The sequence below is a fragment of the Myripristis murdjan genome, chromosome 3 (assembly GCF_902150065.1).
Source record: "Myripristis murdjan chromosome 3, fMyrMur1.1, whole genome shotgun sequence".
Lineage (NCBI taxonomy): Eukaryota > Metazoa > Chordata > Actinopteri > Holocentriformes > Holocentridae > Myripristis > Myripristis murdjan.
The window spans coordinates 24,372,073-24,385,234 of NC_043982.1; the positions used below are offsets into that span (position 1 = coordinate 24,372,073).

The following is a 13,162-nucleotide window of genomic DNA, read 5'->3' on the forward strand; positions in this document are numbered from 1 at the left end:
ATTTTCATGGACTTCAACTATACTATTTTAACTGGTCATGTCTAATCTTTATGTGAGGTTCAACTGGGTTTTGGTCCAAGAGAATCATCTAACCTTGGAATGCATGACTGGTTTCAAACATCAGTATTTTTAAGCCACCAATAATGATAAATAGATAATTCATTTGGAGAATCAACCACCAACTATAGGCAAGGCATTCAATAACCACAGAAATGTAGTATACTTGCTTATCCCATATGATAAAGCCAGTCTGTATTTATTTATTTTTTTACCTGCAGAGCTGGCTGGTGGGACATCGAACCTGGAAGAGCCTTGTGAGCTCTCCCCTGACCAGGACCCTGAGGTGGGAGAAGCTCCGGGGAGGGAGGGGAAGAGAGGAAGGACCCCGAGAGCCTTGCCCAGGAGCCTGGGTCCCAGGGCCAGGACGCGCACCTTCACATCGCGGTAGCAATGGTTGATCATGCGCAGGTGAACATTCACCTTAGTCTTGATCCGGATCAGGCACTTCACCATGGCTCGAGGTGAGCAAACAACGCTAAGCTCTAGTTGGCCTGACCTTTCCTACGCTCTCTGTTTTGTCCTCTTTCGTTCTCAAAACTGTCTCTCTCTATGCACCCCTGCTGTCTGGTTTTGCCTGTGAAAGTATGTGGCCGGCTAAGCAACGCTGTCTAAGCCACAGCGAGCTCCCATGTCCTGGCAGACGGGGCGACAGATAAAAGAAAGACTGATAGACAGTGAAAGACAAGGTCCAGGAATGCGGTCCTCTTGTGCTACAGTCCCCTCTGTCCCCCCGCCATCAGTCATGACATACATGGTGTGGCCCTGACAGCGGGAGCTATTTTCAGGCTGGATATTATTACCAGTGGAAATACCAGCGCAGACAGAGCAACAGGACAACACACAGGGGGTTTGTTTCAGTGTTGCTACAGCGAGGAGCAACATCAGAGCCTGTACTCTGCGTCAGTGACTGACAAGAAGGGAGCTAGTTTGACAAAGTGTCTTTTTGCTGTGAAAAGGCTATGCTGGAAGTTTACATTGTTTTATTCTGCCATTGCACTTGTTATTATTCTCATTTATTCTCTTTATCTCTTAGTTGTGATGACAGTATTGATGAAAGGTTAAGGGAGTTAAAATAAAATATATGTACTGACTTAAAGGGACAGTAAGTGTCCTTTAAAAACTGACATGGTCCTTCCTCAGTGTGTGTGTGTGTGTGTGTGTGTGTGTGTGTGTGTTTAAAATGTCACACAATCATGAGCGAAAGACAAAGGGGAGATATCTCACTAACTAAGTACAAAGGGAGTGACTGACACACACAAGTGGCATTGTTCACAAGGAAAGGCACTTAGGTTGCTTCTCTGTTTATTTTTGTCTCTGTGTGTATAGTCTCGGTGTGTATTTGTGCAGGTGTGTGTGACAGAAAGTATTAAAAAGGCCCTAGCGAGTTAGTAAAGTAGGTCTTTAATCCATATTCCCATAATACACAATCTGAGTGAGGTGCTTGCAGTAATCAGTGACTGAATTTGGTACTAATCCTACTCGCTTTGGGGGAATATGGGACAAGTGCTCGTCAACCAACAAGCTGTTTCATGTTTCAGCTGTTTCAGAACCTTTTACATTTTTTAATACATAGTTTCTTCAGATTGAGAGTAATTGTGTGTCTATGTGTGAACACATGCTTGTCTCTTTGCCTGTATAAACATTAGAAAACATTTTCCGACTTGTGTGGCTGTGAGGCATTTCGGCTGTAAATCAATATGAATGAATAGTGAAAATCAGGGTTTCTTAGGTTTTAAATAAACACTGAACTGAAACTTCAAGTTGCTCTAAGAGTTTTCAAAACTGGCATCAGAACTGGGTGAAATTCTTGGCTGTTTCAGTGTGAAGTATCACACAGCTCGGTTTAGAGGCAGAATCGCCATGCAGCACTCCAAGCGAGGGGCTCGCCAAATTTGCCAGGCTGACACCTGATGCCATGCCTTCAATCAACTCAAACAAGAAACTGTCTACAAGAGTCCACCTCTTGTTATTCACAGGTTACATTTGTATTCATACACCAGCATAAGGTTGAAACACAGTTTACAGACTTTGTCGCCTCCAGTGTGTCACTGGCCGTTCACGTGTCAGTTGAAGCTCTATCGTTAAAAAAAAAAAAAAAAAAAAAAAAAAAAGGATAGGCCCGCAGTCACCAAGACAGGAGCTACATGTAGTGAAAATGTGGTGAGTAAAACTAGTATGATTTTGTGATTCTGTGATGGCTAAGATGTTTGTACTTAAGGTATTTAAGCTTTTGCCGATGACATAAACTGGAATTAAAGCCACCATCTGGCGTTTAAGAACCTGCTCTAGTGACAGTGTGGAGGAATAGTTACACTGATACTGAAGGTTGCACACACATAGCTCATAAGACCAGTGAGCTCATAGCTGGGAGTTCACTGGTTCACTGGTACAGTATTATTAGCCACGGCACAGTGCTGCTGGGTATTGCCAATCCCAATTACCCCCCCCTGGTCCTGCCCCTAGTTTAGGAGTGCCCTAGACTGGGTAGTGGTCCTCCAGAATGGAGCAACAAGGGATAAGTGGTTGAAATCTTGGAAAATGGAAATGGGACCTACATGGGAGTGCACACAACAGAGGGGTACAGTACAGGTTTTCCCTGGGATGGTGAAGTCATGACATAATTGACTTACATTCATCTTCTAAAATCTTTCCCTAATCTTAGCCATAACCAACGTATGCCTAACCTTAACCTTAACCAATAAGCCAAAATGACCACTCAAATGACTTTGCCATCCTTGGAAAAAAAAAAAAAAGTAGCCTCCCGTTAACATGCACACTTCTTTAAAGCTACAGCCTTGACTTGTTTGTATGTTTGTGTGTGTTTTACCCTCCATGATGGAGATGTGTACAGCTCTCCGCCGGGTCCTGGGCACACTGGTCAAGCGAGGGCCGTGAGTGATGGATGGACAGCTCCTACTGGGAACCAGGCCAGCCCTGGAGACACACACACAGTACGCACACACAAACAAATATGACGCACACACATTTACAACACGTATAAACCGCTGATACCAGATATCCCCATTTAAAATAATAAAATAATCAAACTGTAGTGGATTGCAGACAAGATTCTACAAAAATTCTGACCTGTGAATCTCAGGGGGGTCTCGCTTAATTTTGGCACTTTGTTCCATTACCTCTTTTGCAACCCTTCCACTGAGAGAAAAATAAACAAAGGCAACAGTCAGGGAAAGGGAAATCTATTAATCTGATTTAGACAGAAAATTAACTACAGCTAATACTTTTACTGCTACCACTTCTATTACTAAACAGAGCACTGCCATAAGCCAAATAATCAACATTTCCATCCCACGTTCTGAGTAAACTTGGCCCGGGCTCATTAAAATTTTAAATACGGCTCTACTCTTGTCATGGACATCCACTGCGCTTGTGTTTGTGTGTGTATGTGTGTGTGTGTGTGTGTGTGTGTGTGTGTGTGTGTATTGTTGATTAGTATTCCATACCTGTATCTAAAGCGACTCCCTTTGAAGAAGAGATTACTGCTGGACACAGTGCGAACCTGACTCGACTTCTCCAACCTGGGAGTGTACGGAAAGAGATAGAGTGAAAGAAAATAAAAAAAGTAATCTAAAAGGCAGTTTGTTTTGTGAAAATGGAAGACAGCGGTACTGGCAAAATAAAATAAAGCCCTCAGTTATGTGACTCACTTGTAGAAGGCCTGATTCTCAACTCCACACTTCCATAGGTGCTTACAGGCCTCTGGTGTCGGTGCAAAATACGTCAGTATGATCTTCTTATCCTGTAATGAGCCAATCACATAATATATTAGAAATTTTACATGCATTTGCATACACTGAATTCCTGATACTGGGTGGTGCCCACTTTTGCACAATTCATTTGTCTAAATCAGGGGTTTTCAACTGATTGAATTCAAATTCAATCAGTTTCTCACTTTTACTTGATTTTACTTTTCACTTAAACTTGCAAAAAGGTCTTTTCATTGGAATAATCACTTAGCTATTTTTAGATGGTAGTCAGCAACTTAATATTTTTGACTTTTATATGCTTTAATTAATTTGACTGTTCACAAACAAGACATGATAGATGGAAGTAAAACCGCTTCCACCATCAGAACTCCTTTACTGCATGCATGGATGCATGGTATCAGGGACCACTTGTAATACCTCCACAGACCACCAGGGGGCCACGGACCACTGGTTGAACACCCCTGGTCTAAATTATTAATTAATTTGTCTCCTCACATTCATCTACATTTCTCTTCACAGCCAAAGTGGATTAACATCGGGTGTGTCACAGTTTTCGACTGGATTCGCCTGGTCAGTTATTTGCTGAAAAGAGGATTTGATAAAGACGACTGATAGAACGGATTTGCGCCCCTCTCAAGATTCAATTCCTCTTAGACCTGCAGTACATATACTAATGAAATCACTGTGGAGGCTGTGGCTTTAAAGTCTTCTTTTGTCTTAAAACCAAAGTCTGACACACATCTTAGTCTGGTCATTTCTCATTTATTTCCCTATTAAGGATAGATTACACCGACTCCCCAGTGGCAGCTTCCACATGCATAAAACAAGGCTACACTCATTTCACTCCACGGGCTAGTAATGACAGCTGTTTCAATAATGTATACACCTACCTCCTTCTGATTTGCATATATATGGAATGTCTTTGCTTCAAACTTGAGTTTGGTCACCTCCTCCCTGAAAGAGAAAGAGAGAGAAAGAATAAGATGGAGAGAAAGAGAGAGAGAGAGAGAGAAAGAGAGAGAGAGAAAGAGAGAGAGAGAGAGAGAGAGAGAGAGAGACAGACAGACGGGGGGAGAGATAGAGGGAGGAAGAGAGAAGGAGGGAGAGAGATGGGGAAAGGTGGTAAAATATTCATCAGGACTGGAGGCAAATTATAAGACCAACTGTTTTTAACTTCTAGGTTGAAAAATCTCCACAAAGTGGTTTCAGACTCTGAAAATCAACACAGGCTAAGCTGCTAAAGCACGAAAACCCATTTTCAGAACAGAGGCATCAGTACCGCAGGGCTGGTAATCCATTACACACCACTGGCTACTTTCAGTTTTGTTTGCACTACTATGCCTTCAAAATCACAGGAGATGCAGTTAAATGGATACACACACAAACACACACCGGGCCCTTTCAAGTGAATGTGATTAATTATTTGTTAGGTCCAGTGTATCTCAGACACCTCTGTGGTTTTTAACACTTTGTACTCACCATTTGAGGAAGTGAACCCTCCTATTTCCTTGGAGCACAGTGAATCCAAAGGGCGTAAAAGCCAGAAAAGCTGGGTTGCCAGAGACATCCTGACACACATACACACACACACACAAAGAGACAGAGATGACTTAAAAATATACATAAGAATATAGACATCAGGCCACAGATTCACAATGGGATGAAGGGATTTCTTGCAAATTCCCTGATGATGAATGATTAAGTTGCTACTCCAGTCGACACTACAGGACAGGAATATGAAAATTTCATTGAAGCTAAATTAGATGTCACGATCTTGGGACTGAATCGGATTTATGTCAGGATCTTTGATCATTTGTCAAAATTTTGAAAATACAGATGGACCTGATTAAAAAAAAAAAAAAAAAACATATAAAGAAGTGTGCATGGTTTACATGTGCAGTGTTGCAGTGTTGTGTCCTGTCGCTGCACATTTTATGTATACTGGTCAGTATATTGCATATTAAATAAAATTGAACTGATAAATAAACACACGCTGATAAATACAGAGTATATTTTGTTTGCGTGCTGTACTTTGCATGGATGAGGGTCGACTCCATACGTCTCCAGCATCTGAGCCTTCTGAAGGAAGTTGAGCTCTGACGTTTCAGGGCTCTGACCTCTGGAAGGAAAGACAGTAAGTCAGTCTGCGAGTGTTTTTATGGTTATTTTTATGGCATTTCATCTTTACTAGGTGACAATAAGACTGTAAGAGGAGAAATGTGAAATATATGGCATATAGTAACACAAAATACAACACTAGATATTTTTCAGACAGCAAGGAGGTGTAATGAGTAGAAAGGCCATCCTTTGAGCAGTCTGCCCCTCAACAACAATCTGACCTAGATGGATAGATTATTGTTGAGCAAGACAGTCTATCCCTATCAACTCCATGGGTGCTGCTCTATACATGTAGGTGACCCTCACCTTTCACGCTGAATATATAATCTGGACTTGAAACCACAACATAACAAGCATGCACTGTATCCTAATCCATAAAAGTGACAAAACTTCTGTTTTATATTTCCATATAGGACATCTGTCATCTCATTTAGCATTGAGATGTAAAGAAGCCTGGGTAAAATAAACACAAAAGATTGCACACAGGGTGGCTATGTGTCAGTGTGTAGTAGAAAATGAACTCTATCTTGCCCGCGTAACCTGGGCCCACTAAAACTTGTTAGTGCTCATGTGGGACCCACAAGAAAAAGAGTCATGACCCACTTTTGGTCCCAAACCAAAGCTTAAAACTTGAAAACACTATTATCAGTAAGATGAACTACATGAGAGAGCGGGCACACACAGTCTTGTGTTCATTCACACCAGCAGATAGAGCTTGAGGCGCAACTAATCTTTAGATGCCAGGCTTTTTTTTTTTTTTTAAATTTTAAATACTAAGCCAGTTTGTTTGAGCTCAACTTTTCTTTTGCTGATGAGGGATGGATAAGCAGAACATGCTCATTGTGACTAATGAATGAAGCCAGAGTTCATTCATTTTTCAAGAGTGCAGGCTAATCTTCTACATTTCCCAGCCCAAAGCTGACCTTGCCAGCTGATAAATGAGACAGACGAGAGATGCACTGCTGTACTGACCAAAGGAAATAAAAAACCCCAAAAAAACAACTACAAAGCCTGGCTGCCAGTTTTTCCTACTTTTTACTTATTAGTGTCAGATGGTATTTACAAGGGTCAAACTAGTCTGCCCCAAGTGGAGTATAGAGCTCTCTACTTCCACTCTACACGGTTATGATTTATTTCCACTGTCCCTGCCACAATTACAACGTAGTCCTTGTATCTTGGAGAGTCCCTCTGTGTCAACAATGGTGCAAGTGCAATTTAACATCAGTGAACCTACAAGGTGACAGCCATCTGCCCCAAGGTTTTGAATGCTCTCCTGCATTGTGATTGGCAGAAGAAATTCAAATACTCTCAAATACTCTGGATTTCCCCCCTATCTTTGTTCCTGTGTTAAAACCTAAAATCTCTCTCTTGTGCTGGAAGTGAGCAAAGACATGATGAGATGCAACAATGCAAAACACTAGAGGGCAGTGTAGGATAAAAAGCTTCGACTAGCACCTGCGTTCACCTGGAGAATGTATGTTTGTGTGTGTGTATGTGAGAGAGAGAGAGAGAGAGAGAGAGAGAGACAGAGAGAGAGAGAGAGAGAATGTGTGTGCGTGTTTGTGTGTATGTGTGTGCGTGTGTGTGGGGGGGGGTGGTAGAAGAGGTGCACGAGAGAATTAAAGAAAGAGAGAGGGAGCAAGAGAGATATAAAGAAATGTTCTGCTTGTAGGCAGTGCTGACCTAGGTTAATCACCAACTAATGGAACAACACACACACAAACACACACACACACACACACACACACACACACACACACACACACACAAGAAAAAAAAATATACCAAAAGAACAGAGTGACTACTCAGCACATAAAGTACCTATGAAATTACAGAGCAATGGCCTTGCATATGAAATCACAATATCTTCTTTCTTATACTGAAGATGAGATTTCCTTCTCTGGTTGGACTGACACTAAAATGCATTTTATCTCCTGACCACCGCTGACAGAAGATATCCTGTGATCTGTGTAAGATTTCCGCTAAATATATAATTATCCCAAAAAGTTGAGACGGAAACCAGTGGCCGTGCTCTCCTTGTTCACTCCTTCAGAGTCATAACTTTCTGTCCCACCAAAAATGAAAGATCAGCTGGCTGCTGCATCACTGTTCTACCTGTAGTCATATTAAAACTGTACTGCTCTGTTAAAACAAATGGAGACCTACCAGCATTGGGCCAGCGGTCTATTTTAATGCATACTTTAAGAGATATATGATGGCGTGGACTTCAGTGTGTACAGAGAAGATGTGACAGCAAATTACAGACCCTGATGTGGTTGTGTGAGGGGCTGCAGCATGGCAGCTATAGGAGAGGATGTAGGGACTTGGACAGGTGTCACCTTACATCAGCTCAGTCTTGTGGATCTCAGCGATCCGCCGCTCCAGCCGCTCCGAGTGCTTGGGGAAGAACTGGAACTTGGAGCTGTAGCCCTCTGGGTGTTTCCCGGGGTCGTAGTCACCGATTTCAGCTGAAAAAGAAGAGGAAGGTAAAACTTAGCTTCTGGGTTTGAGGAAGGTACTGTGGGATTCAGGGACAGCTCACACTTTCTCCTGTACACACATGGACAGATGAATAAGTTCATGGTAAATACAATAGGAAATATATATTCTGTAATTTTTTGAGGGACACCTGTGATGCCGTGGTGGACCCTGGACAGATTTGTGCACCACTGGTGTAGATCAGAAGATCAGAGTTTGTACTTTATTTTGTAGAAAAAAGGGTTGCATCACATCAGCGAACATACTCCAAAAAGTGTAAAAAAGGTAGCACATCCTTGTCTTTTGTGCTTCTTGACTTGAACAATTTTGGAATGTGCTATATTTGCACTTTTTCAAATATGCTTCATTATATTGTATTAAGACATGCATCACACTTCACCTGGCTTCAACCGCAGAGACCTGTACAGTAATAAGAGCCTCCTGCAGGACGCACAGCTAAAGTGATGAATATGTGAATCAGCAGCAGTGCCTATCCTCACACACACTGATACACAGATTCTTGACTTCCATTTAAAGTGGTTCATTTAATCCATTTAATTCCAGGTTAATAAATGCTGAGGATCATTAATTAGGATAAGGATTAGCTTGGTTGCAAGAACTTGAAGCAAAAACCAATATTCTTTACTAACAAAAATAAATAAATAAATAATCATGATCTCAGTCTAATTTATGGAATACGCATTTATGACTCCTTCTCAGCCTTGCTCCTCTGACTCACACTCATGCATACTGATAAAAAACTTCACCACACACACACACACACACACACACACACACAACTGAATTTTTAAGGCATCATCAATAGGTGCAGCACTGCAGGGAGCACGCTGGGTGCTTAGAAATTGTTTTAATGTTCTGAGTTTAATCGATGTCCTGTGCTTCTGGCTTTTACACACGATAGGGCCTTGACTGCTGCACCCTGATCAGAAGGACGATGCAGAGCCTCCACTCCCTCTTGATGACAGGCGCTGCGACAGCCAGACAGGGAGTCCGATGAGCAGGACCATCTCAAGGCTCTGTCTCCTGCTGTCTGGCCAACATCTTAATAAACGCTAAAGAATACAAGCTGTATGCACTGGCCAGACACACTCAACAGACAAGATGTATGATCACAGATAGGTCCCATTGTATGGTGGGCTTTCTAAACATCACAGGTGCCATCAGCTGCATGCATGTGAGAACGAGAGCAGGTAACATACAGGAGGAAATCCACAGGTATATGAAACAACACTCCATGAGCATTCAACTGGCATGTGCTGCTGACATAACAAGTGTTTATGAAAGGGTTAAGTTCAAATTCAGTTCAACTAAGAAACACCTCTTGTCAGAAAAAAATGTATTTCTGATGTGAGAAAATGTTATATCTTAAAGACAAAAACGCAGAACAGCACAAGGCATTTCAAATTTTAATGAAATTTAAATTAAATTAAATTTCATTTCATTTCATTTATTATGTTTGTGTTCAATTAATGGCTCAAGGGCAGGCTGCCAAATCAGTCTCTGTGTGCCGTTGTTCTAGATAAAACTGAATAACAGGTACACACTTTGTAAAGGCTTTACTTCAGCAGAAAGAAACGAGGGGGGAAAATATTCATGGCCTGATGGATAAAGTCGTCTAGCTTTGGAATAAATCTGCCGAAAGAATTAATAAGAAGGCACACCCAGATCCCAAATCAATGTGTGCAATAAACATGACCAGGTCTGACAAGGAAAAGCTCCAACACTTAGATCTCAATCTGTGAAGAACACACATACAGTAACGTCAAAGTACACATAGTACTTATTAGACTGAAGTTGAGTTGAATTTTTTTTTTTTTTTTTTAATTTATTGTTTGGTCTTTTGTCACAATGCATGCGAGAGCTGAGTTGTTTAAGTTCATAGATGTAGTGTTTGTACCTCAGCATTTGTTTGACTTGTATTTTGTGTTATTATGGACTAAGAGAGAATGGAAAAGGAAAATATATTTTCCATTTACAGGTCTAAACTGATTTAAAATTTAGATATACAGAAAAATTATTACTGAGTGATGTTTTGTTTGGAACTCTGAAACTAAAATATGGGAACGACTTCAGTATGTGAAATGTAGAGCATAGAGCAAGTGCAATGTAAAATAACTAAACTATTGACGCCAAAGATTATATTTCCTATGCAATGCAAACACTTCAAAGACTATAGCAACATAAATCTAAAAGATAATTGATGTTAGCTAACACGAGTCCTTCTCCTAGCCTATGCATGATTCTGTTTTAATTTTCATTGGGAATTGAAATGATACATTTTTGATGGAGACCCCATCAATAGAATGAGTTTTGAGCTCTTAAACAAGGCTGAGCATGACAACTTCAAACTTCGGTGCACTCGAATGGAACTAATGAAATAGAAAGAAATAAGGACACAAAAGCACAAAAGCACAAAAGGGGCAATAAAATGAATAAGGACACAAAAGTATCTGCCATCTGAAAAAAACTGAGAGGCTCACAATCTTATGACACACAGATAAGAGAATGAAACAAATTTAAAACACCTTGAATAATCTGTAAATAAAATCCCATCACTTTCCTTCAGTGTTTGCTTTTAGTCTGCCAGGCCTGCAGGATGAGTGGGAGAGTGTCTAATTGACACTGAGTTAGATTTGATCCCAGAAAATTCATATGTAATTAAGTTTTAACACCCGATTGTGCACTGTAACCTTGTATTGTTTTCCTGTGTACACTTGGCTGACTCCCTGACAATGAGAGCTTGGCTGTCTGTTTTCTGCAGATTATCATTTAACTGAATCCGGTTCTTATAGGGTCAGCCCTGCTCTCCAGTATCTATCTATGTGTCTATCTATAAACAAACTGTCACGTAATTAGTGATCTGTGTCTTTGCATATCTAAGACATACATACCTATATACATTTCAACAGTGGTCAGAACTCACTTAACTAAAACAAGACTAGGTAAAAAATGAGTATATGTGGCTCCATTAAAAAAGTTTTGACCTTGGCTGCATGAACAGCAGCTGTAGTGGACAGCAGAATTCAAACCCTGATTCCTTATGCGTTTAAGTAGCACCGAAGCCAGAGCAGAAGCCAACATTGTTTTGATGATGCAGTTATGGTGGTTTGCCCGCTTCCTTGTTCTGATGGTTACATGTTTGTCATGGTTACATATTTTGGTCACCTGTCATCTTAGTCATATACTTGTGAGCACTTCCTAAAAGTGTGTTATTATTAACTCTCATGAAACTCTGATATCTTTCTTATTGATTTATAAGGAGCTAAAGTTGTGATTTCCTTCTGGCCATATTGAATGTTAAGCCTGTTTTCTGGCATGACCTGTCTCTCGTGTAAAAACTGCTGTGCATTTTATTTATGACATGCTGTTATCAGAGAAACAATTATCATGTCCTTACCTCCTCATTTGACTTAAATGTTTGCAAGATGTAACCTCATAGTGTTTATCAATGACAGGTAGTTTAAATGGGTTTTTTTGAACATTTTTAATTTATTGCATTAATTTCCATCTGTGGAACCAGATGTTCTTCAAAATCACACACAGTAGGTAAAAAGGATGAATAAGTGTAATGCACAAGGTCAAATTTAGGAGGAACAATGTGGATTCTGTCCAGGGAATGAAAAAGTGAGATTTGTGAATGTTATGTCGTAGTTGATAATCTATCTATAATTATTTTTTCAGCGAATCTCTTACTACATACTAATATTGTTTATGTGAAGCATTTTTACACGCGCGCAAGAGCTTGGTTGTTCACATCGGAAGAGCTTGGTTGTTCACATCGGAATAGCCCCCCCCCTCCTCTGTCTCTGTGCCTGTGTGTGTTTGATAACTATGATTTGATAACTAAATGAGCTGCAGTGCACCGATTCATTTTGAAAGACAACAGCCAATAACCAATAGTAGCCAATGTAGCTGACGTCTTTGGTTAGCCGAACAATTGTGTAACTTTGATCACTCAGGTTCAACTGTCAGGCTGCCTCCAGGGTCAGGTCCAGACAAAAAACATAATAATAATCATAAAAATAAAAAAAAGGAATATGGTGTTTTGTTCAATGACACTTTGGCAGTGATGGATGGAAACGTTATCTGCCACAGGGCCTGCACCTGTGACCTTCCTTGAGGTTACAGCACAGTCTCATCAACAACTGGGCCAACCTGCATTCACTACGGCAGCGTATCAAAATAAATATTAAAGTGTAAATGAAAAAGTGTTGAAAACAGCACATATTCTAATACTAATACTAACACTAATACTCACCTCAGTCTCATGTAGAGACAGTAAACTCAGATTCAGTGATCAGAATGAGGTATACAACATCCCCAAGAGTCAAGATTGTGGCTTGAAGAATTCCATTTCACAAGACACAGTTTTTCATTTTTATGGTTTAAAATGCAGGTTATGATATTAGATCATTAAAAAAACAGGCTGGAGCTCTCTCTTGCAGTAGGCAGGGACACAGAGGGCCGCAGCAGCATTTAGATTCTGGGAGTGGCCGACAGGGGAAAGGCTGGCAGGCGAGCTGGTTGGCTGGCAGGGTGTGACAGGGGAACTGTTCCTTAATGTGGCTCCACTACCTGCATGCCAATGAACCTGACAACCCAAGGAGGCTGGCTGTCAAATGAAAACCTTGTATGTCTCAAAAATGAACTTTCAGAGAAACAAACTGGCTCATTTTCTTAGATGTTCCATGAATTCTTGAAATGATAATCAGATCTAATTTGGTTTATAGCCCTTAGAGTTATGAGGATTCCTCAAC

The 13,162-nt window shown here is 40.7% G+C and overlaps 1 protein-coding gene across 5 annotated transcripts in view; it reads right to left on the reverse strand.

Moving 5' to 3' along the window:
• The window catches only part of LOC115378879 (FERM domain-containing protein 5-like), a 118,585-nt gene that overhangs the window by 20,201 nt on the left and 85,222 nt on the right, over positions 1-13,162 (reverse strand). For 4 of the 5 annotated variants that reach the window (XR_003930179.1, XM_030079421.1, XM_030079443.1 and 1 more), the window contains 8 exons: positions 8,251-8,374; positions 5,820-5,907; positions 5,268-5,356; positions 4,679-4,742; positions 3,729-3,820; positions 3,525-3,599; positions 3,148-3,216; positions 2,888-2,994 (listed from right to left, as the gene is read on the reverse strand). Coding sequence is in view for 4 of the 5 variants with exons in the window: in XM_030079421.1 (XP_029935281.1) it covers positions 2,888-2,994; positions 3,148-3,216; positions 3,525-3,599; positions 3,729-3,820; positions 4,679-4,742; positions 5,268-5,356; positions 5,820-5,907; positions 8,251-8,374 (708 nt within the window). In the remaining variant the exon portion in view is untranslated. The remainder of the gene's footprint in view (positions 1-2,887; positions 2,995-3,147; positions 3,217-3,524; positions 3,600-3,728; positions 3,821-4,678; positions 4,743-5,267; positions 5,357-5,819; positions 5,908-8,250; positions 8,375-13,162) is intronic. The other variant, XM_030079434.1, reaches the window with a different exon arrangement.